Genomic DNA, 27,908 nt, shown 5'->3' with positions numbered 1-27,908 from the left:
TAAAGATACGTTGTCAGCTATCTTTAAGAGAAGTTGAAGCCACAGAATTCCTCTCGGGTCTGCGGTTTCTTCCCTCTGGATTGTAGGTCTGAGGAAGCAAACAGACACTGGCTGCAGAAACAGCCCTGCCTTTAAATGCTCTTGTAATGGTTTGCCAAGTCTATCCGAATGGGGATGTTGGGTGTGAGAGGTGGGGTCTGGGTGGCTTGTGCTTCGCCTGCTGATTTCATCTGGAAGTTAAGGACCGTTTCAGAGGTGGTCAGCTGGAAAGCACCAGAGTTATGACACCCATCTGAATCACTGACAGGAGATCTTCCCACGTGACCATTCTGAACTGCATGTGGCTTCGAGGCAGACAGCAGTACATTATCACACTTTTAGAACAACTGCTCCAAGAATAGAAACCTCAGTAAATCATTGGTTCAGCACAGCAGGTGTGCAGTTTAAATTTAACTAATTATTAAGTGTGCACGCTTCTCTTTATTTTGACAAGACAAGCCTCACAGTTTGATGTCCAATCTGTCAGTCCAGTCAATAGCTACCGTAAATTCCAAGTAGAGAAAAGAGATGTAAAAACTGGAGGGACTAACTGGGTCAGGCAGCATTTGTGGAGGGAAGCAGACAGATGATGTTTTAGTTTGAGGCCCTGCATTGGGATACAACCCTCCTTCTGCAAAAGAGCTTTAAGAGCAGGAGAAATTGGGGCAGTATGGTTGCATAGTGGTTCATATGTCACTTTACAGCACCAAGTGCTCATCGATCAGGGTTCGATTCCCGCCACTGCCTGTAAGGAGTTTGTACTGTACATTGTCCCCATGACCATGTGGGTTTCCTCCAATGATCCAAAGACATGTGGTTAGGGTTAGTGAATTATCGGCAAGCTGTGTTGCTGCCAGAAGTGTGGCAAGACTTGTGGACTACCCAGTACAATCCTCACTGATATGATTTAACACAAACAACACATTTCACTGTATGCTTCAATGTGCATGTGACAAATAAAGCTAAGCTAATTTTAAATGAGGTACTTCTTGCCAAGCGGTTATACTTTGAATAGTCCCCAGGCCACTCAGTCAAAGGGCTAGTTAGAGTGGAAAACATCAGCTCTGAAGGAAGGCTTGGCACAATCCTAGCACTCTACCTGTATTCCCAGATTCCTCTATATTAGGGTCTTTACAGAGGTATTTAAAATATCCTTAGCCACTCGTGAGGTGTCGGACGATTGGAGGATTGCTAATGTTGTTGTCTTGCTTAAGAAAGGCTCTAAGAATAAACTAAGAGATTATATGCCAGTGAGCATAACATTAGACGTGGGAAAGTTATTGGAAAGTATTCTAAGGGACTGGATATATAAGTATTTGGATAGACAGGGACTGATTAGGATTAGTCAACATGGCTTTGTGCATTGTGGTAATGTCTAACCAATTACATCAAGTTTCTCGAGGAAGATACCAGGAAAGCGGACATTGTCTGCATGGAGTTTAGCACGGCCTTTGACAAGGTCCCGCAATGGAGGTTGGTGAAGATGGTTCAGTTGCTTGGCATTCGAGATGAGATAGTACATTGAATTAGACATTGGCTTTGTGGGAGAAGCTAGAGAGTGGTAGTAGGTGGTTGCCTCTCTGACTGGGGGCCTGTGACGAGTGGAGTGCTGCGGGGATTGTTGTTGGATCTGTTGTTATTTGTCATCTATATCAATGATCTGGATGATAATGTGGATCTGCAAATTTGCGGATGACATCAAGATTAGGGGTGTAGTGGACAGCGAGGAAGACTATCAAAGCTTGCAGCAGGATCTGGACCAGCTGAAAAAATGGGCTGAAAAATAACCTATTTCCAGTTTCCGGCTTTTTCCCCATATCCCTTGATACCCTGACTAATTAGATACCTATCAATCTCCTCCTTAAACACCCTCAATGATCGGGCCTCCACAGCTGTATGTGGCAACGAATTCCATAGATCCACGACTCTCTGGCTAAAAAAATTTCTTCTCATCTCTGTTGTAAATGGGTACCCTCTAATTCTAAGACTGTGGCCTTTTGTCCTGGACTCAACCACCAAGGGAAACAGCCTTTCCCTTGGACAGCCTACTCTGTCCAACCCTTTCAACATTCGAAATGTTTCTATGAGATCCCCTCTCATTCTTCTATACTCTAATGAATACAATCCAAGAGCTGACAAACGCTCCTCAAATGTTAGCCCCTGCATTCCAGGAATCATCCTCGTAAATCTTCTCTGAACTCTCTCCAACATCAGTACATTCCTTCTAAGATAGGGGGCCCAAAACTGCACAACTTCTTCCAAATGAGGTCTCACCAGTGCCCCATAGAGCCTCATCAACACCTCCTTACTCTTATACACTATTCCTCTTGAAATGAATGGCAACATAGCATTTGCTTTCCTTACTGCCGATCCAACTTGGTGGTTAACCTTTAGGGTATCCTGTGTGAGGACCCCCAAGTCCCTTTGCATTTCCAATTTTTGAATTTGCTCCCCATCTAAATAATAATCTACCCAATTATTTCTTCTTCCAAGATGTACAACCGTACATTTCTCAACATTGTATCTCATCTGCCATTTTTTTGCCCACTCTCCTAAACTGACCAAGTCTCTCTGCAACCTTTCCATTTCTTCAACACTTCCTGCTCCTCCACCTATCTTGGTGTCATCCACAAACTTAGCCACAAAACTATTTAATCCATAATCTAAGTCATCGATATACATTGTAAAAAGAAGCGGCCCCAACACCGACTCCTGCGGAACACCACTAGTAACCCGCAACCAATCAGAATAGGATCCCTTTATCCTCACCCTTTGCTTTCTGCCTATCAGCCAATGCTCCACCCATTCCAATATCTTTCCTGTAATTCCATGGGCTCTCATCTTATTAAGTAGCTTCTTATGCAGCACCTTGTCAAAGGCCTTTTGAAAATCCAAATACACCACATCCACAGCCTCTCCCTTGTCAATCTTATTTGAGATTACCTCAAAAAATTCCAATAGATTGGTGAGGCAGGATCTTCCCTTCACAAAACCATGCTGGCTTGGGCTTATCTTGTCATGCACCTCGAGGTATTTCATAACCTTGTCCTTGAGGATCGACTCCAATAACTTTCCAACTACCGATGTCAGACTAATAGGTCTGTAACTTTCTTTTTGCTGCTTCCCTCCTTTCTTACACAGCGGAACTACATTTGCGACTTTCCAGTCCTCCAGAACCATGCCAGAGTCTATTGATTCCTGGAAGATCATTTCCAATGCCTCCACAATCTCCAAAGCCACCTCCTTCAGAACCCATGGGTGCACCTCATCCAGTCTGGGAGACTTATCTACTCTTAGTTCATTTAGCTTCCCAAGCACTTTTTCTCTAGTAATCTTAACTGTACCTAATTCTATTCCCTGAGACCTCTGGCTATCAGGTATGTGGCTAATGTCTTCCACTGTGAAGACTGATGCAAAATACTCATTTAGTTCCTCTGCCATCTCTTTGTTACCCATTATAATTCCTCCAGGATCGTTTCCAGTTGGTCCTATATCTACCCGTGTCACTCTTTTACTCTTCATATATTTAAAAAAAACTCTTAGTATCCTTTTTTATGTTAATTGTCAACTTCCTTTCATAATTCATCTTTTCTTTCCGAATGACTTTCTTAGTTTCCTTCTGTAAGTTTTAAAAAGTTGTCCAGTCCTCAGTTTTCCCACTAATTTTTGCTTCCTTGTACACCATCTCTTTTGCTTTTATTTTAGCCGTAACCTCTCTCGTTAGCCACATTTGTGCCATTTTTCCACTCATGATTTTCTCTTTTCTTAGAATATATTTTTCCTGCACTTTCTTTATTTCTTGTAGGAATTTCATCCAATTCTGCTCTACTGTCCCTCCATCTAGCTTACTTTTCCAATCGACTTGGGCCAGTTCCTCTCTCATACCAATGTAATTTCCTTTGTTGCACTGAAATATCGATATACCTGATACCAGCTTCTCCTTTTCAAATTTGAAACTGAACTCAGTCATATTATGATCACTACCTCCAAGGGGTTCCATTACCTCCAGCTCCCTAATTGCCTCAGGTTCATTACACAGCACCCAATCCAAAACAGCCGATCCCCTAGTGGGCTTATGGACAAGCTGCTCCAAAAAGCCATCCCGTAGGCATTCTACAAACTCCCTCTCCTGAGATCCAGTACCTTCCTGACTTTCCCAATCCACTTTCATATTAACATCCCCCATAATTATCTTGACATTTTCCTTCTGACATGCGTTTTCTATTTCCAGCTGTAACTTGTAGTCCACATCCTGGCTGCTGTCTGGAGGCCTGTATATAACTGCTATTAGTGTCTTTTTACCCTTGCCATTTCTTAACTCGACCCATGAGGATTCTACCTCCTCTGATCCTATGTCCCTTCTATCTAGTGATTTGATATCATTGCTTACCATCAGGGCCACGCCACCCCCTTTACCTACCTTCCTACCTTTCCTATACACTGTGTATCCTTGGACGTTCAGCTCCCAATCACATCCATCATTTAGCCATGGCTCGGTGATGGCCACAATGTCATATCTTTTAACCTGTAGCTGTACAACAAGGTCATCCACTTTATTTCCAGTGCTGCATACATTTAAGTACAGTACATTTAGGTCAGTATCTGTATCGATTTTGCTCTATTTCTATCGCACAGCAAATTATCCTGGCTATTCACCTGCCTGTCCTTCTTGCCATCTTTGCTGCACAGTATCTTTGACTTATTTCTATTTTCCTCTTCCTCGACCCTAACACCCTGGTTTCCTTCCCCCTGCCAACTTAGTTTAAACCCTCCCTAACAGCTATATTAAACAATCCCGCCAGGATATTTGTACCCCTTGAGTTCAGGTGTAACCCATCGTTTTTGTATAAGTCATACCTCCCCCAAAATAGATCCCAATGATCCAAGAATTTGAAGCCCAGCCCCTGATGGGCTGAATGCCCTCTCACTGTTCTGTTTGGTTCCTTGACCAGCTCATGGTGCAGTGAAAGAGGCAGAACTGTCAACATAATAATTCAAGGCATTTTACAAGTTCCCAGAAACTGGTCACCTGCTCTCTGACAGTTGCACTGAAACACATACAAGGTATTAATAACTGCAGCTTTACTGGGAGTTCCTGTAAGCCAAAAGTGGAAGGCAACATAAGGGAAAGAGGCGCCCCAAGGAACAGAGACTCATAAAGGAATCCTCAGAGAATAAATCGAGACAAGCAAGAGCAACAGGGAAGCACAGAAAACAGTTCTGAAGAGCTAAGGCAGAGTTACTGCTGGAATGCCGTCTGGGTTGCTCAGAGAGAAATATTTTTATTGCACAGTGAAGTAAATGAAAGCAACATAGCAACCCGCCGGGCTAGGAACATTCAGTGCAGAATCCTTCGAGAACTTGCATATATTATATTACAACTGCCAATGATCATGAATAATTAGAAGGATAATGGCTTCCGTCATATATTAGAGGGATGGATGCTTCTTCCCTCGCTCTATGGTAAACTCCTCTTGGGCGGGGGACGGGGCTTGTGACCTGAGTAAGAGAACAACTTCAACTTACTGCCAATAGAGTGAGTACGCTGTTAAGGTGGTCTTGTCCTGCCTGTCTAGATCTGTCTCTTTATTTCTTTTGTGAGTGATGGCCACATGCATCCAAACACTGCAGTGGCTTGTCATAAATGATCACTGTTTGTCAAAGCAATACTTCGGCTAGAATATCCAGAGCTGATAGGAGGCACTGACTTCTAATTAACTTATTTTTGTTGGGAGTATTTTTAGAACAGATGTGTGTTTTGTTTTCCTCTTGAAGTCTACATCAAGTTCAAGATTATTGCAATCTGACTGTACATATTTACAGTACCACCAATTGAAACAATGTTCCACTGGGCCCACAAAACATGTATCATACACACACACAACACATTAAACAAAATATTACCATAAGTTAATAGAATATAGTTCAAGTTGCATGTAGTATGCAACACAGATAAACAGTAAACAGTTTGCTGTCCTAGTGATGAGATCTCAGTGGTGGCAGGGTATTCATTAGTCTCACAGCCTGAGGGAAGAAGCTGTTACCCAGTCTGACAGTCCTAGTCCTGATGCTCCTGTACCTCCTCCCTGATGGTAGAGGGTCAAAGAGATTGTGGGATGGGTGGTAGGAATCCTCAACAGTGCTTTGTGCCCTTCATCTACAACACTCCCAGTAAATGTCACAAATAGGGGGCAGGAACACCCCGGTGGTCATTTGCAATACCCTCTGCAGCATCTTGCAGTCCGATGCCTTACGGTTTGAACTCAAGCTATTCAAATGTCCATTTTTTCCCTCCCTATTTGACCTTAAATCCAGTTGAAGGGGTTAATTAATGTGAGGGTGATGCCATGCTAAATTTGGGAAGTTTAAAGTTAAACTTGGAAAAACCTGGAATTCCAAGAGCAATACCCTTTGGAGTTTAGTGCAGGGTCACCCATGGCAGGTCAAGGGGGAGGTTCTATACAAAGAGCCACCCAACCAAGACCACAACAGTGGAGCTGGCGGGAGATACTGACACATCACAACGGCTGTGATGGCAGAGGAAGGCTGTAACAGTGAAGGATCCCCGGTCGTCTTGTATCCCACGCCACTGGACCCTGACCCTGATCTGCCAAGGACGGCATGGTGGCTGCCCGTGCATCAGCCACCCTACATTAAACAAAATCACACACACCAACCAAGGGCAGGTTCTCCATTAAGGGAATCCGCCTAATATCTCGATGACAGCCCCATAGAAGAAGTTCATACTCGACTCAAGTGTTCACACCACCATTACTAAATTTGGGACAACTCCCAAGACAGATAGACTGGGCCTCAATATTAAAATTTATACAAATCTCCAGAGCAACAGCTAGGAGATTAGTACAGTGGAGGCACAATGATAAGTCATTGGAGTAATTCAGAGTCCTGGACTAGCCTGTAAGGAACTTGCATGTTCTCCCCCCTGACTGCGTGGGTTTCCTTCCACAGTCCAAAGCTGTACCGGTTGGTAGGTTAATTGGTCGTCGTAAATTGTCCCGTGATTAGGCTAGGATTAAATCAGGGGATTGCGGGGAGGTGTGGCTCCATGCTGTATCTCAATAAATACGTAAGTTGATGAATTGTTTATTGTTGTCACATGTAACATTGTTTTGCATGCTGTTCAGGCAGATCATTTCATCGCATCAGTATGTTGAGCTGGTGCTCAGAATGCAGAATATAGTGTTGCAGTTACAGAGAAAGTGCCAGAGATCTGAATTCAAATCCCACAATGGCAGATGTGGAATATAAATTCACTTAATAATCTGGAAGTTTGAATAAAAGCTATTAATTTTTATGAAAACAAAAAGAGGAGAAGGCCCTCTGCCAATGAGGAAGACTTCACTGTTTATGACATCATGCTTGATCTGGTGGACAATCTCATCTCCATGTGAGTTTGTGTGGTCAGACTTTATGTGGTTGGGTGCAGGTGAAGGCTGACAGTAAAAGATGGGGAGTGAAGTATTATGGGAAAATGTGTGTTACATTGAAAATGATGGAGTGTCTGCGCCAATGCATGGTGTTCAGAGGAAGAGGATACCTCCCTCCACTATCTTCAGTCAAGCTGAGTTTCTTTTACCCATCATCAAGGACCCCCACCATCCAGGTCATGCTCTCTTCATGCTGCTGCCTTCATGAAGAAGTTACAGGAGTCTTAGGTCCCACACTGCCAGGTTCAGGAACAGTTATTACCTTTCAACCATCAGGCTCCTGAATCAGCTTGGATAACTTCACTCACCTCAACGTTTCACAGCCTATGGACTCATTTTCAAGGACTCTTCAACTCATGTTCTCAGTATTATTTATTTTTTTTTGTTTATTATTCTTTGTCCTTGCAGTTTGCGTCATATAAGCAGCACTCACAAGTACAAGTGTAAATTAAACGTGACTTTTACAAGAAACAACACAATTAGAACAGAAAATGACAAATTCCATTTTAGTGTAAGGTATTCAGAGTGGTGGGGGGGGGTTGGTGGTGGAGACAGGTCTCTACCAAAGGAGGTGTAAGGCGCTCCTTCTCTCCGCTCACTTGCAGGTCACCCTTGGGCAAGGTGTAGCGCCTGCTTAGCCCCCCGATCAGGGTCACGTGAAGCAGATGGTGGATGATTGTATGAGCAGCTGGTTGCCAGGCAGACAATCTCCGAACAGTATTGATAATGGCTGAAGTCACCCGTTTTATAGTGACCCTGCCCAGAGGAAGGCAGTGGCAAACCACTTCGGTAATAACATTTGCCAATAACAATCATGGTCATTGAAAGGCCATGATCGCCCAGGTCATACAACATGGCACATAATGAACGAATGATCAGAGTGGCCACAATTTTGCAATGTAGTGGTGATTAGGATTTTGCCAGGTTGCTCAAGAACTGAATGGTCGAAAGGAAGGAGCTGTTTTGCTATTGATAGAAATTGTTATCTCTCCACTACCTTGATACTTCACAGATGAACATGTGGTTTAGGAGCAAGAATAGGCCATTCAGTCCCTTTAGCCTATTCTATCACTTAAAGAGATCACAACTGATCTACTACTTCATTTGTGATCTCACCAATGAGCAATAGATTTAAAGCATCACCTGCCTATTTTTCTGTTCAGTTTTCTCGGCAGTAGGCAATAACATTCTGATGCCTTTTCTCATCACCTGCTGGACCTGATGATGGGCCTTCTGTGAAATGTGCACAAGAACACCCTGTTAGTTAATATCTGTCTTTTTTATTTCACCTGCCCGTCTTCATTAAATCAATGAGATTTTTAGGGGAAGTCAGGTGGGTGTTGAAACTGATTTGCAATGATAACGAGGAGATTAGGTATCATTTCATTAGTTCATAGTGCTTCTTTTCACTGCATGTTCCTCCACTGTGAATCTTTCACAATATCTCATTATTATTCTCTCTTTTTGCACAACTAGTAATGGGGATAAGGAAATGGCAGACAAGCTGAATAAGTATTTTGTAGCAGTCTTCACTATGGAATACACTAGCAGTATGGTGGATGTTTGAGAGTGTCAGGGGACAGATAGCTGTGAAGTTGCATTACTAGGGAGAAGGTTCTTTGGAAACTGAAAGGTCAGAAGGTAGATAGGTCACCTGGTATACTCCGCAGGGTGCTGAAAGAGGTGGCTGAAGAGATTTTGGAGGTATTAGTAATGATCTTTCAAGAATCAATTGATTCTGGCATGGTTCCAGAGGAATGGAAAATTGCAAATGGCACTCCAGTCTTCAAGAAGGGAGAGAGGCAGAAAAATGGAAATTATGGCCCTGTTACTCTGACCTCAATAGTTGGGAAGATTTGGAGTCGATTGTTAAGGATGTGGTTCTGGGGTATTTGGAGGAACATGATAAAGTGGGCCGCAGTCAGCATGGTTTCCTTGAGTGAAGATCTTGTCTGGCAAATCTGTTGGAATTCTTTGAAGAAATAACAAGCAGGATAGACAAAGAAGAACTTGTGGATGTTGTGTACTTGGATTTTCAGATGCCACACATGAGGCTGTTTAATAAGTTAAGAACCAATGGTATTACAGGAAAGATTTTACTATGGATAAAGCAGAGGCTGATTGGTAGGAGGCAGAGAGTGGGAACAAATGGAACCTTGGGGATAAAGTGAGCCTTTCCTGGTTGGCTGCCAGTAACTAGTAGTGTTCCACAGGGATTTGTGTTGAGACTGATTCTTTTTATGTAACATGACAATGACTTAGATGATGGCATTGATGGCTTTCTGGCAAAGTTTGGGGATGATACAAAGATGGGTGGAGGGCCAGACAGTTTTGAGGAAGTAGAGGCGACAGAAGGATTTAAACAGATTAGGAGAATGGGCAAAGAATTGTCAGATGGAATACAGTGTCAGGAAATGTACGGGGATCATGCACTTTGGTAGAAGAAATAAAAGGGCAGAAGTTTTTCTTATTGGAGAGAAAATGCAAAAATCTGAGTTGCAAAGGGACTTGGCATCCTTGTGCGGGATTCCCTAAAGGTTAATTTGCAGTTTGAGTCAGTGGTGAGGAAGGCAAATGGGAAGTTCATATTCATTTTTGGAGAACTAGAATATAAAAGCAAGGATGTAATGTTAAGGCTTTATGAGCACTGGTGAAGCCTCACTTGAAGTATTGTAAGCAGTTTTGGGCCCCATATCTAAGAAAGGATGTGCTGACATTGGAGAGGGTTCAAAAGAAGTTCACAAAAATTATTCTGGGATTAAAAGGCTTGTCATATGAAGAGCGTTTGGTGGCCCTGGTTCTCTACTCACTGGAATTCAGAAGTATGAGGGATGACCTCATTGAAACTTATTGAACAGTGAAAGGCCTTGATAGAATGGATATGGAGAGGATGTTTCTATGGTGGGGAGTCTATAACCAGGGGACACAGACTCAGAATAGAGGGGCGACCTTTATGAATGGAGATGAGGAGCTATTTCTTTAGCAAGAGGGTGGCAAATCTGTGGAATTCATTGCCACAGGCAGATGTGCAGGCCAAGTCACTGGGTATATTTAAAACAGAGGTTGATAGATTCTCGATTAGTCAGGACATGAATGGATATGGGGAGAAGGTAGGAGACTGGGGCTGAAAGGGGAAACAGATCAGCCATGATGAAATGCCAGAGCAGACTCGATGGTCCAAGTGGCCTATTCTGATCCTATACCTTATGGTCTATGTACTCTATCAATGCCTCTGATGATCTTATAAACTTCTATCAGGTCTTCCCTCAGTCTCTGCCACTCCAGAGAAAACAACAAAAGTTTGTCTAAGCTCCCCTAATAGCACATGCCCTCTAATCTAAGCAGCACTCTGGTAAACCTGTTCCGCATCCTTGCCATAGTCTTCACACTCTTCCCATAATGGAGCGACCAGAAGTGAATGTAATACTCCAGATGCAGTCTAACCATAAGACAATAAGACTTTGGAGCAGAATTAGGCCATTTAGTCCATCGCATCTGCTTCACCATTCTATCATAGCTGATTTATTATCTCCCTCAACCCCATTCTCCTGCCTTCTCCCTGTAACCTTTGACACTCTTATGAATCATGAATCTATCAACCTCTGCTTTAAATATACTCAATGACTAGGCTTCCACTATCAAATGAGGCAATGAATTCCACAGATTCACCACAATCTGGCTAAACAAATTCCTCATCTCTGTTCTATAGGGACATCCTTCTATTTCATGGCTGTGCTTCTAGTCCTGGACTCCCCCACTATTGGAAACATACTCTCCACATCCTTTCTATCCAGGTCTTTCAATATTCAATAAGTTTAAATTAGATTCCCCCCTCCCCCACTTTAATCTTCTAAACTTCAGCGAGTACAGATCCAGAGCCATCAAACACTCCTCATATGTTAACTCTTTCATTCTCAGGACCATTCTTGTTAACCTCCTCTAGATCCTCTCCAATGCCAACATGATCTTTCTTAGATAAGAGGTCCAAATCTGCTCACCATATTCCAAGGGCCATCTGACCAATGCCTTATAAAGCCTTAGCATTAAACCAGAGTTTTATGAAGCTGTAACATAAATTGCTGACTCTTGAATGGAACATTTTAACTAAAGGTGACATTATCATGAGTTTTCCCTAGAAGTCTGCCCATTATTTATGCTGTACCCTGATTTCACAAAAGAATAAGATTGCCTGACCATGATCATATTGCTTTTCCCAGGACCATGCTGTGTTATTTTCCATCACCACAGCAGGAATTAAATCACGAAAGAACACTCTATAGTTTTCTGGGACTTGCAGTGAAAGCTCTATAATGCAAATCTTCTTCATGCCTCAGCACAATTATTAATTTTACTGTTTCATTCTCATTCTAAAATGCTCTCTCCCCGAGAATATCATTGCCTTGCCGGGGAGGAATGCTGTGGGCAATCTAGATGGTGTGCTTTCCAACAAGAGTATAATAGAATTCACAGTGCGAGCTGGACGGTGGGAAGCACACTGAAGGGTGGAAATCTCAGTTGTCATGAGTGAACAACATCTGTCCTGGGTAACAGCATCTCAGAAAATGTATTCCTGGGCCCAACATATTGATGCAATCACGAAGAGGGCACAGTCGGAGCTTCAATCTCACTGGGAGATTGAGGAAGCTTAGTATGCCACCAAGGACGGTGGCAAGATTTACGGACGTGCTGTGGAGAGCATTCCGACTGGTTGCATCTGGAGTGAAGGAGCATCTGAACGGGATGGGAAAAAGCTGCAGAGGGTTATAAACGCAGCCAGCACCGTCGCGAGTACTCGCCGCCCCACCATTGACGAGATCTTCCAAAGTCAATGCCTTGAAAAGGTGGCATCCATCATAAGCTGCCCCACCACACACCACGTGCCCAATTCTCATTATTACCTTTAAGGAGGAGGGCTCGGAGCTGGGAGGCACACACTCAACATTTTAGGAACAGCTTTTTATCTCCTCCATCGGATTTCCGAACAGACACTACCTGAACACTACATTGCTATTTTTCCTCTCTCTCTTTGCACTACTTATTTAATTTTTAATATATTTATTATTATATTTTGTATATTTTACCACACTGCCGCTGCAAAACAACAAATTTCACAACATATGCCAGTGATATTAAATCTGATTCTGACTACTGTTCTGAGGATATGGGGAAGTTCTCCTGTAATATTGGCAAGCATCAGTTCCTTCCTGACTATTTCTGCATCATTTGATGATACAAGCCAGATTTATTTATCACATGTACATCAAAACATGCAGTTCAAGTTCACGTTTACTCTCATTTAAGCAAACACACGTATACAGCTAAACAAATGATTGTTCCTCTTGGGCCAAGGTGCAAAACGCAGTACATACAATTAGTTACAATCCAGTGCATACAGTCACAGATAATATTAGCAGAAGTCCCTGAGTGTCATGGCCTGAAGATCACTGCTAGCATAAATTGTGATGTTCATGTTTATGACTGTAAGATACAGGAGCAGAATTTGGTCATTTGGTCCATCGAGTCTGCTCCCCCATTTCATCATGGCTGATCCATTTCACTCTCAGCCCCAATCTCCTGCATTCTCCTTGTAACCGTTCTTGCCCTGACTAATCAAGAATCTAAAGCAACACACATAAAAATTGCTGGTGAACGCAGCAGGCCAGGCAGGATCTATAGGAAGAGGTACAGTCAACGTTTTGGGCCGAGACCCTTTGTCAGGACTTCCTATAGATGCTGCCTGGCCTGCTGCGTTCACCAGCAATTTTTATGTGTGTTGCTTGAAATTCCAGCATCCGCAGATTTCCTCGTGTTTGTGTAATCAAGAATCTATAACTTTTGTCTTAAATATTCTCAATGACTTGTGGCAATGAATTCTGTAGATTCACCACTCACAGTTTATGTAAAACAGTATGTTTCTGGCAATATTATAACTGTTATAATAAAGCAAACAGTCGTGTAAATATGTGAAACAGCAGCAATAAAAGATGAAAAGTGACAAATGTAGGATCTGTGTATCTGTAAATTAGGGGGAGGGAAAGCAGGGCATTCAAAGAGGGTATAAATACATTGTTTGTGTTAACAACCACCACACCCAAAGGATGTGCTGGGGGCAGCCTGCAAGTGTTGTCACACATTCCAGCACCAACATAACATGCCCACAATCCTCAGCAGATCTGCACAAGCAGCAATAACAACCGAACAAAACAAGACAACAATGGAACATCTCCCTTACCCACCCCTCACTCAGGTAGACAGGCCTCCAACTCCTGGGCAGGCCATCTCTCATCAGTATAAGTAGAACCTTGTCATGTATGTGAACTGCTATATTTCCTCACATTACAGGTTACCACAATGGACCAGGATGTTACCACAAATTACCAGGATATTACCGAGGTTCTGCGTTTATGGTTTCGGACTACGACTTATCCTGTCTTATGGTTCTTGTATTCTGTGTTGTCATCCTTTGTTTCTTGTTTTTTTTTTTCTGCGGGGATGGGGTTTTACGGCTCGATATCCTTGTTGTGTTTTGTGTGGAGAAGGGAGGGTTTTGGGCATTGATTATCATGTTCTCATTCTTATTTTGTGCAGGGAGAGGGTGGGTTTGCTGTTTCACTTTGAACTGAATTTCATGGTTTTCTTTGTTTCGTGGCTATATGGAAAAGAAGAATCATAGAGTTGTATATTGCATGCCTACTTTGATAATAAATAAACCTTTGAATCTTTGAATTCAAAAATCTTCCTGAGCATTGAAATGACTACGGATTCCCTGAGGTAGAGAAAGACGTATTAAGAATACTTGTTCCTTAATATCTTGAGGTCATGCTTGCTATGCACTGTAAAACATATCCTGCTTAACAGAAAATAATAATATGTTTGTTGTATGCTCTTGATTGGTATGTCACTTAGAAGGATTCAGGAGCAATTTGAATGGGGTATCCCAGGTAAATCTACATTCTGTGTTCAACCATTGCTTCTGATGTTTGTGCAATGGAATGTCCTCAGCATTAATTCCCGGTAAAGCCTTGTAAAGCCTTTCAAAGCAATACAAGATCAGCATAATCCCCCTCACAACATATATACGTAGTTGGTACTAACCTGAACTGAAATTTTAATCCTTGTTAAACAGTTGTATGGATTTTTTCTGAATCCTTCTATGCTACAAATGCATCCTAGGTGATTTTCCCAAAATGAAGCATGGCTGCCACTTGAGTTTATCATGTGGCGTGCTATGTTGGGTCCAGAAGCGTGTTGACACTTGCGGACTGCCCACATAACATCCCCGCTGATTTGATTTGAAGCAAAGATGCATTTTGCTGCAAGTTTTTATGTACATGTGAGAAATAAAGCTAAACTATAAACCTCTTTAATGTCGCCATCATCATCATCATCATGTACTGTGTCATATGACGTGGGTGATCATGGTCTTATCTACGACCATGATTGTTCTTGATAAATTTTTTTTACAGAAGTGGTTGCCATCTCTTTAATGTAAGGTAAATAATCTCAGGTAAAAATAGTGGGAGGTGCAGAGTGCAGTGTGGGCATATTTAAAGCAGAGGTTAATTGGTTCCTGATTAGTAAAGGCACGAAAGGTTATGGGGAGAAGGCAGGAGAACGCTCTGCCACAGATTGTGGTGGAGGCCAGGTCCATGGGTATATTTAAGGAGGAAGCTGATGGTTTCCTGATTAGTCAGAGCATCAAAGGATATGCCAATCCAGGATCAATCAGCCATGATGGAATGGCAGAGCAGACTTGATGAACTGAATGTTGCTATGTTTTATGGTCTAACAGGGTTGAGAGGGATAATAAGTCAGCCAAAGTGGAATGGTGGAGCAGACATGATGAGCCGAATGGCTTGATTCTGCTCCTATTTATTATGGTCTTATTGGTGCGCACAAGCACGGATTGGGTGATCACTTGGTGAAGCATCTGGGCTGCCATTGCACCGGTGATGTTTTGATTGTACTCAGGAACGCCACCACTGTGCAAAGTGTGACATGCATGCTTCAAAGGTGGGAGACAAAGATGGAGAGGTATGTAATGTCGAACTTGTTTCTGTGAAATTAGAGAGAGCTGTATTTCATATCTAGCCCATTCTTTTGTGGAGTGCTTGATGTCATAATAAGTAAGGAATTATTTTATCTCCTGGGAGAGATTATATTGAATAAAAACCCAACTTCATTCCCCTCCATACATTTCTGTCCTCCTTTAATGATCTCCATTTTCCTCTCTTGCCATGTGAACCTTCTCTGTAATATTTTAGCAATACGATAATCTCTGTTTTTATTCTGTCCTGGTAGCTCCACAATATAAGATAAGCTCAGCATGCCGCGAAGTCCAACATCGAGTGAAGATGAGATGGCACAGAGTATTTCTGATTATTCTGTTGAATCTGAATCCGACAGCTCTAAAGAAGAGACAATCTATGACACCATCAGGGCAACGGCAGAGAAACCCATCACCAAGATGGAAGACATGCAGAGCAACACGCTGGTCATCAGAGTCCTCATCCCTGACTTGCAGCAAACGGTAGGAATCTCATCCTTCACCTTTCATTTCCGATTAGTTTCAGAACACAGCACCTAAAGGAAACACTGGAGGAAATGTTCGGTATTGTGCTTCAAATTTACAAGTGCAACAGCTTCATATATTTAGAGCACTTAAGAGTATTGTATGTAGTTCTGGTCACTGCACTACAAGATGGAAATGACTACACCATAGAACCATAGAAACTACAGCACAGAAACAGGCCTTTTGGCCCTTCTTTGCCATGCTGAACCATTTTCTGCCTAGTCCCACTGACCTGCACACGGACCATATCCCTCCATACACCTCCCATCCATGTATCTGTCCAATTTATTCTTAAATGTTAAAAAAGAACCCGCATTTACCACTTCGTCTGGCAGCTCATTCCATACTCCCACCACTCTGTGTGAAGAAGCCCCCCTCTAATGTTCCCTTTAAACTTTTCCCCCCTCACCCTTAACCCATGTCCTCTGGTTTTTTTCTCCCCTTGCCTCAGTGGAAAAAGCCTGCTTGCATTCACTCTATCTATACCCATAATAATTTTATATACCTCTATCAAATCTCCCCTCATTCTTCTACGCTCCAGGGAATAAAGTCCTAACCTATTCAACCTTTCTCTGTAACTGAGTTTCTCAAGTCCCGGCAACATCCTTGTAAATCTTCTCTGCACTCTTTCAACCTTATTTATATCCTTCCTGTAATTTGGTGACCAAAACTGAGCACAATACTCGAGATTCGGCCTCATCAATGCCTTATACAACCTCATTATAACATTCCAGCTCTTATACTCAATACTTTGATTAATAGAGGCCAATGTACCAAAAGCTCTCTTTACGACCCTATCTACCTGTGACGCCACTTTTAGGGAATTTTGTATCTGTATTCCCAGATCCCTCTGTTCCACTGCACTCCTCAGTGCCTTACCATTAACCCTGTATGTTCTACCTTGGTTTGTCCTTCCAACGTGCAATACCTCACACTTTTCTGTATTAAACTCCATCTGCCATTTTTCAGCCCATTTTTCCAGCTGGTCCAAGTCCCTCTGCAGGCTCTGAAAACCTTCCTCACTGTCTACTACACCTCCAATCTTAGTATCATCAGCAAATTTGCTGATCCAATTTACCACATTATCATCCAGATCATTGATATAGATGACAAATAATAATGGACCCAGCACTGATCTCTGTGGCACACCACTAGTCACAGGCCTCCACTTGGAGAAGCAATTCTCTACTACCACTCTTTGGCTTCTTCCATTGAGCCAATGTCTAATCCAATTTACCAGCTCTCCATGTATACCTAGCAACTGAATTTTCCTAACTAACCTCCCATGCAGGACCTTGTCAAAGGCCTTACTAAAGTCCATGTAGACAATATCCACTGCCTTCCCTTCATCCACTTTCCTGGTAACCTCCTCGAAAAACTCCAATAGATTGGTCAAACATGACCTACCACGCACAAAGCCATGTTGACTCTCCCTGATAAGTCCCTGTCTATCCAAATGCTTGTAGATTCTGTCTCTTAGTACTCCCTCCAATAACTTACCTACTACCAACGTTAAACTTACTGGCCTATAATTTCCCGGATTACTTTTTGATCCTTTTTTAAACTGGAGAGAGTTCAGAAGAGATTCGCCAAGGTGTTGCCTGGATTGGAGCTTATGGGAAGAGATTGGGTAGGCTGAGGTTGTTTTCTCTGGAGTGAGGGGTAACCTGATCAAAGTATACAAGGTAAAGTGAGGCATAGATTGGGTAGATAGTTAACACAAGAGATTCTGCAGATGCTGGGGAATCCAGAGTAACACACACAAAGTGCTGGAGGAACTCAGCAGGTCAGGCAGCATTTATAGTAAGGAATAAGTAGTTGACATTTTGGGACTGACCCTTCATCAGGACAAATGGTATCTTTTACTCAACGTAGTGGGATCAAAAAGAAGAGGACAAAGGGGAGGAAGGACCCTTAAAGTGGATTTATACAGCAACATCTAGAAAATGTTGCCAGTGTAGGTGGTGAAGTCAGACGCAATATTGTGTTTAAGGGTACTTTAATATAGAATGGTCCAGTAGCATAGCAATTAGCATAACGCTTAACAGCGCCAGTTGTAAGATTGGGGTTCAAATCAAAGCTCACCAACGTCTTTAGAAGAAGTTTGTACGTTCTCCCCATGGGTTTCCTCCAGATGCTCTGGTTTCCTCCCACATTCCAAAGATGTATGGTGAGGATAGTAAGTTGTGGGCATGCTGCGTTAATGTTAGGAGTGTGGTGATACTTACCCCAGCACATCTTCAGAATGGTGGTTGTTAATGCAAAAGATGCATTTTGGGGTGCATGTGACAAATAAAGCTGACCTGATTTTCTAGAAAATATCAGCAAGGCATGGAGGGGTATCACTCTTCCTTCCGTTAGTCCTGATGAAGGGTCTCGGCCTGAAACGTCGACTGCACCTCTTCCTAGAGATGCTGCCTGGCCTGCTGCATTCACCAGCAACTTTTATGTGTGTTGCCTGGAGGGGTATGGTCCTCATGCAGGCAAATGGGATTTGTGTGGATAGGCAAAAAGGCCAGTTTGGAGATGATGGGTCGGTCGGCCTGTTTCTAAATCTTTGAGAGAATGGGTGTCCTAAATAAACCACAGCCTTTGCCATCCAGCTCTCTATGGCAGCTGGGGAATTCCAGTCCAAATGAATTCGGAATTAAATGTTATTCTAAGTGATGATTGCACCTGGGGGAAACCCAGGCAGTCAGGCAGAGAAATGTTCAAACTCCTTACAGACAGCAGCAGAATTGAACCCAGGTCACCAGCACTGTTAATAGCTGTATGTTAATGGTTACACTACAGTGCCACATTCAGACCAGCTCACTAACCACAATGCTTTCACCACTTTGAGACCTCATCATAGGACCATAAGACATTGAAGCAGAATTAGGCTGTTTGGCCCATCGAGTCTGCTCTGCCATTTCATTAAGGTTGATTTATTATCCCCTTAACCCCATTCTCCTGCCTTCTCCCATAACCTTTGATACTTTACTCATCCAGAACCTATTAACCTCTGCTTTAAATATATCCAATGACTTGGCCTCCACAGCCGTCTGTGGCAATGAATTCTACAGACTCACCACCTTGTGGATAAAGAAATTCCTCTTCAGCTTTGTTCTAAAGGAATGCCCTTGTATTCAGAGGCTGTACCCTCTGGTCCTAGACTCCCACACTATAGGAAACATCCCCTACATGTCCACTCTATCTAAGTCTTTCAATGCTCTGTAACTCTGAACAAAGCTTCACCATTCTGGAGATCCACCCAACTATCTCCTCACTGAACCTTTTGTCCCTCTACCTGAGCAGGACTTCAGTCATACAGGGCCTTGGTGAAACTACATCTGAAGTACTGTGAGCAGTTTTAGTCTCCCTTCTTACCAAGGATACACCTCTTTGGAGCGAGGACAATGAAGATTCAGCTGACAGATTCCGGGATGGACAGACTGCTGAGCAATAAGTGATGAAGTTGACTTGGTTTGTATTCCGTAGAGGAAGGAAGTTGCTATCCTTGTCAGCCCTATCCCTCATGTGACACCTAACCCAGCTAGCAAAGCAGCAAGTCCAAAAACATATCCTGTCGATGCTGGAGGAAAACAGTGCTTAAGGAAGGTAGGGAATAAGAGCAAGTGTAGACCATATGGATTACCCTTCAGGTACCCTTGTGGCTAATCCTCAACAACAATGCCTGCATAGTGGCTCTATTCTTTAATTCCCCAGAAATGATTTCTGTATCAAGGGATTACAAGGCTTATGTTTAATTGGACATTTAGTTCCGTTCACTGAAACTCTGTGGACCACAAAGGCAGGAAATCAATAGAGAAGTTCAATTACAAACATATCAATGTGTTTCTTCCCTTACACATCCCTTCTAATGCTGTACTGGGAATACTATGGTGCCAAATGCCATATACTGGAAGGCATAAATTTAAGATGAGTGGGGAAATTTTAAGGGAGTGGGGGGCATTTTTATAGACAGAGAATGGTAGTTTACAGTATTGTGCAAAAATCTTAGATGCATATATTTACTTAGAGTGCCTAAGACTTTTGCACAGTACTGTATTTGTCGACGTGGAGCAGAGGGCAAGTTTGTGAGGGCGGAGTGCCGCGGAAAGGGTGTGGGACAGGTGACAGAGAAGGAGTGCCAGGGGTGGGAGGGGGGTGGGGGGTGCAGGCACACCCAACCCTCGGACACCAGGCAAGGTCACTTGATTCTAAACAATTGGTTTATTGATCATTACAGAATATCTTTCTGGTGCTTCCCACTCTCTCCCCTCTCCCTGCCCCCTTCCCAACCATTATTCCCCTCTCTCTGCTCCCCTCCCACTCTCAGTCCATAACAGAGACCCATATCAGAATCAGGTTTATCATCACTCACTTATGTCATGTTTGTTTTGTTTTCTCCTGTGTCAATAGTACAGTGCAGTACACAGAATTACTACAGTCCATGCAAATGTCTTTGGCACCCTAGCTACATATACACGTGCTTTAATAGTCAAAAATAAAATAAACAGTTAAATACATGTAGCTATCAGATCACAGCCTAAACTATCAAATCCACTGAAGAGCTGAGATATGCAAATTCAAAAAATCAAATATATTTGCTGTTAAATGGTGATATGAAATAATAGATTGTCATCAACGTCCTTCAGAAAAAGAAATTGCCATCCCTATCTGGTCTAGGCCAAACTCAATCAATGATTCACTCTTAACTTGCATGGCAAAAGGACAAAGTTACAATACTCAATATGCAGTAGGTTGGGAAAATCAGGTCAGTGGTGGATTACAGGCGGGGGAATTTCTAGAGTGCCTACAAGATGGTTTTTTAGAGCAGTTCGTGGCTGGGCCCACAATCAGCTACTCAAGACTGTGTTGTGTGATATACCAGAACTGATTAAAGAGCTTAAGGTTAAAGAACCCTTCGGGAAATTGATCATAATATGATTGAATTCACCCTGAAATTTGAGAAGGAGAAGCTAAAGTCCTATATATCAGTATTACAGCGGAGTAAAGAGAATTACAGAGACGTGACAGAAGAGTTGGCCAGAATTGATTGGAAAAAAAAAACACAGGCAAGGATGACGGCAGAGTAGCAACGGCTGGAATTTTTGGAAGCAATTCGGAAGACACAGAATATATACATCCCAAAGAGGAAGAAATATTCTAAAGGAAAGATGACAAGAGAAGTCAAAGCCAACATGAAAGGCAAAGAGAGGGCATATAATAGAGCAAAAATTAGTGGAAAATTAGAGGATTGGGACACTTTTAAAAACCAACAGAAGGCAACTAAAAAAGCTATTAGAAGGTAAAAATGGAATATGAAAGTAAGCTAGCCACTAATATTAAAGAGGCTACCAAAAGTTCCTTCAGATACATTAGTGTAAAAGACAGGTGAAATTGGACATCGGGCCACTGGAAAATGTTGCAGGAGAGTTAGTAATGGGGGACAAGGAAATGGTGGATGAACTGAGGAAGTATTTTCCATCAGTGTTCATTGTGGAAGACACGAGTAGTATAGTGGAAGTTCCAAGTGTCAGGAGTCATGAAGTGTGTGAAGTTACCATAAATAGAGAGAAGGATCTTGGGGAAACTGAAAGGTCTGAAGGTAGAAAAGTCATCTGGACCGGATGGTCTACACCCCAGAGTTCTGAAAGAGGTGGCTGAAGAGATTGTGGATACAGTAGTAATGATCTTTCCAGAATCACTAGATTCTAGAATGGTTCTGGAAGACTGGAAAATTGCAAATGTCACTCCAAGAAGGGAGAGAGGGAACTATAAGCAAGTAACTCCTCTTTCCGAATCACATGTCCAATGAAATTACGTTGCCTTTTAATGATCTCATACATTATTTCTCTTTCTGTGTTTGCTCTGTTCATAACATCCTTGTTAGATATTGATTTCGTCCATGATATTCTTTGCATCCTCCTCAAAAACCACATCTCTGCTGCTACAATTTTCCTCCATACCCTGCCAATTCTTGTGCCTATCTGAAAGCCTGTTAAACACCACAACCCTCCCCCTCCCGCCACACAGTAATCATCGCCTGCACACCACCACCCCCATGCACACTGCTCACCCCGCACTTACCACAGACCCTCCGCACCTCACAACTCACACACACACTGACACCGCATGCACCAGAACCCTCCATTTCTCATAAATCCGTGTTCCTATCTGAACAGAGAACAGTACCGCACAGGAACAGTACAGCCCTTCAACCCACGATCTTCTGCCAAACCAATTAAATCAGTAATCAAACAGTCAACTAGGTTAATTTCTTCGGCCTACACAATGTCCATATCCTTCCATTTTCTTCATGTTCATGTGCCTATCTAAACGGCTCTTTAAAATCCCTAATCTATCTGCCTCTACCACCACTCCAGCCAGCACTTTCCAGGCACCTTCTACTCCCTGCGTTAAAAAAAACCTGCCCCTCACATCTCTTGAAATTACCCCCTCTCACTCTAAATGCATACCCTCTGATATTAGACATTTCAACCCTGGAAAAAAGATACTGTCTGTCATTCTATCTAGGCCTCTCATAATCTTATAAACCTCCATCAGATCTCCCCTCAGGCTGCGTCACTTCAGAGAAAACAACTCAAGTTTCTCCAAGCTCTTGTTATAGCACATGCCCTCTAATCCAATCTGAACCCTCTCCAACTTCTGACTTTTGAATTCAGTGCTTTGACTTGTCAAGGCAAGTATGCCATTGTCCAGTGAAACATACAGTACAGTACAAACAACAGGAATTCTGCAGATGTTGGAAATTCAAGCAACACACATAAAAGTTGCTGGTGAACGCAGCAGGCCAGACAGCATCTCTAGGAAGAGGTACAGTCGACGTTTCGGGCCGAGACCCTTCGTCAGGACTAACTGAAGGAAGAGCTAGGAAGAGATTTGAAAGTGGGAGGGGGAGGGGGAGATCCAAAATGATAGGAGAAGACAGGAGGGGGAGGGATGGAGCCAAGAGCTGGACAGGTGATTGCCAAAGGGGATATGAGAGGATCATGGGACAGGAGGTCCGGGAAGAAAGACAAGGGGGGGGGGAACCCAGAGGATGGGCAAAGGGTATAGTCAGAGGGACAGAGGGAGAAAAAGGAGAGTGAGAGAAAGAAAGAATGTGTGTATAAAAATAAATAACAGATGGGGTATGAGGGGGAGGTGGGGCATTAGCAGAAGTTAGAGAAGTCGATGTTCATGCCATCAGGTTGGAGGCTACCCAGACGGAATATAAGGTGTTGTTCCTCCAACCTGAGTGTGGCTTCATCTTTACAGTGGAGGAGGCCGTGGATAGACATGTCAGAATGGGAATGGGATGTGGAATTAAAATGTGTGGCCACTGGGAGATCCTGCTTTCTCTGGCGGACAGAGCGTAGGTGTTCAGCAAAGCGGTCTCCCAGTCTGCGTCGGGTCTCGCCAATATATAGAAGGCCACATTGGGAGCACCGGACGCAGTATATCACCCCAGCCGATTCACAGGTGAAGTGTCGCCTCACCTGGAAGGATTGTCTGGGGCCCTGAATGGTGGTAAGGGAGGAAGTGTAAGGGCGTGTGTAGCACTTGTTCTGCTTACAAGGATAAGTGCCAGGAGGGAGATCAGTGGGGAGGGATGCGGGGGGGGGGGGGGGGGCAGAATGAATGGACAAGGGAGTTGCCAGGGAGCGATCCTATGCGGTACAGTACAAAAGTGTTTGGCACATATGCAGAGCTTGATGCCCAAGAATTTTGCAGAGTACTGTAGTAATTTTATGTATTGCACTGTACTGCTGCCACAAAAAAAACAATCCATGCACGTGAGTGAAGATAAACCAGATTCTGATCTGGGTCTCTATTGTGGACTGAGAGAGGGAAGTGGGCAGGGAGAGGGGAATCATGGTTGGGAAATGGGGAACACAGAGGAGAGGGAGCAGGAAGCACCCAAAAGGCATTCTGTAATGATGAATAAGATCAATAAACCAATTGTTTGGAATCAAATGACCTTGCCTGGTGTCTCAGGGGTGGGTGTGTGTACACCCATGCCACCCCTGCCCATGGCTCTCCTTCTCTGCCACCTGTCCCACACCCTTCCCACGGCACCTCACCCTCACCATTCCCAACATTCTTTGCTCCTTCCAGATTTACAAACTCACTCTCCGCTCTATTTTGACAAATACAGTACTGTGCAAAAGTCTGAAGCACTCTATCTATATCAATGTGCCTAAGACCTTTGCAGACCACTGTAAGTTTGAAGCACAACATTGGAGATTTTTTTTTACAATCATTGAAAACAAAATTAATATGCAATGTTGATGTATATATTTTTCTCAATATGAGAATTATGCTTGAAAGAATCTTTCAATGGCATCAGCTGTATTTATGAACTGGAGACAACAAAGTTGTTGCAAAACTACAAGGGTGGAAATGGCCAGTACAAGTCTGGACAGACTCTCGTCATTACCATGAGAACATCCTTGTGTGTTTGTCTGTGCTCTGTATCCTGCTAGCTCATCCATCCTGTTGCGAGGTGTCAGAATTTTAAACATTGTACTCTATCATTTGAATTTGCAAGAGATCATTTCAATTGAATTATCATTTACACTTCACAAGTGATCGTCTCAATTGAATGGTATTTCACAATTTCATAATTTCACGGACTACTACTCTTTGTTTATATCCAAAGAATCTTTGAACACTTGGTTTCAGTAAAACAGTTAAACTTTTCCCTGGATTGGAGATTTTATATGATGGAACATTCTGATGTGATAGCTGAGATATTATGCTGAGCCTTGAATGCATTTCCACTGAGTTTTAGCACTGGATATGTGTCAAGGAACTGTTGCAAAGACAACATTAATTTTTAGTTTGAGGCTGAGGAAGGAACCTTGTGTACACTGAGTCTGGCCACAGGTTAGCCATGATATCAGTGAATGATGGAACAGTCTCAGGTGGCCTCTGAGTTTCTCTGAAACTTGTGCCAGATACCTGCCATCAAAAACACTGAATGAAGAAGGAGTAGCACACACAAAATGATGGAGGAATTCAGCAGGTCAGGCAACATAAATAAAGACGAAAAAAGGGCCAACGTTTCAGGCTAAAATCCTTCATCGGTAATGTGAAGGAAGAAGGGAAGGGCCAGAATAAAAAGGTGGGGAGAAGGGAAGGAATACAAGCTGGTGAGAGGGAAGGTAGGTCGGGGTGGGGGGAGCAGGGGGATGAAGTAAAAAGCATGGAGGTGATAGGAGGAAGGGGTAAAGGGCTGAAGAAGTAAGAGTTTGATGGGAGAGGAGAGTAGACCATGGGAGGAAAGATAGAACTTCAGTAGACTGAGTTCATAATCTTACTGTGGCATGTATTAATATTTGGTGCCATTAAGGAATTCTAATCCATTGTATTTCAAAGTTAGAAGAGTGGAAGTAGAGTTTATTGTTGGATGCATAAGCACATGTATGCACAGATGCAATGAAAAGTCCTCCCAGTTATCGTTCCTGCTGTCTGCACTAATATCTCTCACTCCTCCATCTCTCTTTCTCCTAAACTCTTCCTAAACTTCCTGCCATCTCTCTACCCTCCTCATCCCTTCTCCCTTTCCCTATCCCTCTCCCCTTACCACCTCTCTTCAGTCTCTTTCCCTTCTTGACCTTCTCCAACCTTTCCCATTTCTCTTCCCATCTCATCCCTCTCCCAATCCCAATCCTTCTTTTGCTCTTTCTTGCTCTTTCCCTCCCTCCCTCCCATCTCTCTCCGGCTCTCTCTATGCTGACCATGCTTCCCCCTCTGTTTTACTGTTCGATTCTTTCATTCTTTCTCAGTTGGCTCCTCTGTCAACTATCTACCTGTTTCTCAGCCCTCCTAAGTCTGTTGTCTGTCACTCAGTCTTTGGGTGTCCGTCTCTCTTGCACATCTTCCATCTCCCTCCCTCAATCACTGCCACCGGCCCTTGGTATGTGATCATTGGTATTACCACACGGTAATGAGCAACTGAGATATAAAAAACAATTGGGGCCTGTATTTAGGAGTGGCCAGGTATATCCTGTCAATCTTTGATACTATCTTTGGTTCATTAGACATATGTAAGCCTTAGTAATTTTTCGAAAATTGAAGTGAATTCCAGTGCCTACTTTCCTTCCCAATTAGTGGAAATTCCAAAGGGGCATCAATGGAAATTGTGAAATTAACCCAATTAATGCAGCCCATCAGGGAGCTGCCTGTCCTCTATTGAAGGAAATTAGATTCAACTCCAGAACAAAAGACAGAGCACTGAGGGAGAACAAAATGTGGATTTTCAGAACTCATTATAAAGTCTGAAAAATTGCATTCCTGAGGCGTAAGCTCCCTGCAAATATTTAACAGATATCAGAGAGATTTTTGATGGGCAAATGAGGCTGTCTCATCCATCATGTCCATGCCAAATGAAAACAGACTTGGGTTAATTCCAGTACAGCACAGGACCTGGCCGTTCAGCCCACAATATCTGTGCTGAGCACAATGCCAAGCCAAATTAAATCTCTTCTGCCTGCACACGAAGCACATCCCTTGCCTGTGTTACCAAGTGCTGTAACAACTATGCCTTTTCTCCAAAAGTAAGGCTGCCAGTGGGGTATTTTGCTAATTACAGTGATGTTATGGAAGTGATAAAGCACAGAAACTGGCTCTTTGGCCCACTGCGTCCCCGTTGACTATTAGTGTTAAATCAGAATCGGGTTTAGTATCACTGGCATATGTCGTGAAATTTGTTGCTATGCAGCAGCAGTACAACGCAAAATGTATCAATAAAAACTGTAGTCACACATTTGCATCATGTTTTTGTCATGTAAACCTATTGAGGCAAATCTTGTCCTGTGCTTCCCATCAGAACAACAAGCTCCCTATGCCACTGATCTGATTTGATTTATATGAGTAGTATGCAAGACAAGCTTTTCACTGTATCTTCATACATGCGACAGTAATAAACCGATATCAATGCTGAATCCTTGAATTTCGCTTTTGAACATGAAAATCCAAGATGTCCTGATTGAGAAGTGATATCCGCTGTTAGCTTGCTCATCACCAGACTCCCATCAGCAGACCCAGGCTTGTTGTGATTGCCCTGCATCAGGCCTCTCCAATATAGGGCTACGAAGTCCTGAGGTTAGGTCAGAGACCCTATTCAAAACTCAAAGTAAATTTATTATCAAAATACATATAAGTCGCCATATACAACCCTGAGATTAATTTTCTTGTAGGCATACTCAATAAATCTATAGAATAATAACCCTAACACAATCAGTGAAAGACTTGGGTGTACAACCAGTTTGCAAAAGACAACAAACCAGGCAACTACACAATGAAAGAAGTAATAATAATAATAATAAATAAGCAATAAGTATCAAGAACATAAGATGAAGAATCCTAGAAATTTAGTTCATAGGTTGTGGGAACATTTCAATGATGGGGCAAGTGAAGTTGAGTGAAGTTATCCCTTTTGGTTCAACAGCCTGATGGCTGAGGGGTAGTAACTTTTCCTGAACCTGCTGGTGTGGGTCCTGAGGCTCCTGTACCACCTTCCTCGTGGCAGCAGTGAGAAGAGAGCATGGCCTCGATGTGGGGGTCCCTGTTAATGCTTCCTCAGTAGAATTCAACATGAATTTTTGTATGGCAGATTAGGAGACAAAAGGGAAGTTGTGTTTTGCTTTTCAATTTACTTTACATATATTATTATTTATATTTTTATGTACAGTATTTTAATTAGCATTAACATCATGAGGAAAGGCTGAGCAAGCTAAGGGTTTTCTCTTTGGAGTGCTGGTGGACGAGAGGGAACACGATAGAGGTGTGTGAGACTGTGAGAGGCAGAGATGGAGTGCACGGTCATCATCATTATCCCAGGGTCTGTGGGGAAA

The 27,908-nt window shown here is 42.9% G+C and overlaps 1 protein-coding gene across 3 annotated transcripts in view; it reads left to right on the top strand.

Annotated features, from left to right (window-relative positions):
- The window catches only part of LOC140205282 (SH3 and multiple ankyrin repeat domains protein 2-like), a 1,215,789-nt gene that overhangs the window by 251,419 nt on the left and 936,462 nt on the right, over window positions 1–27,908 (top strand). For 2 of the 3 annotated variants that reach the window (XM_072272778.1, XM_072272777.1), the window contains exon 3: window positions 15,789–16,017. In XM_072272778.1, coding sequence (XP_072128879.1) covers window positions 15,814–16,017 — 204 coding nt within the window. In that variant the 5' untranslated portion in view covers window positions 15,789–15,813. The remainder of the gene's footprint in view (window positions 1–15,788; window positions 16,018–27,908) is intronic. The other variant, XM_072272779.1, reaches the window with a different exon arrangement.

This window comes from Mobula birostris, chromosome 11 (assembly GCF_030028105.1).
Source record: "Mobula birostris isolate sMobBir1 chromosome 11, sMobBir1.hap1, whole genome shotgun sequence".
Taxonomy (NCBI): Eukaryota; Metazoa; Chordata; class Chondrichthyes; order Myliobatiformes; family Myliobatidae; genus Mobula; species Mobula birostris.
This window is presented reverse-complemented; position numbering and strand designations above follow the sequence as displayed.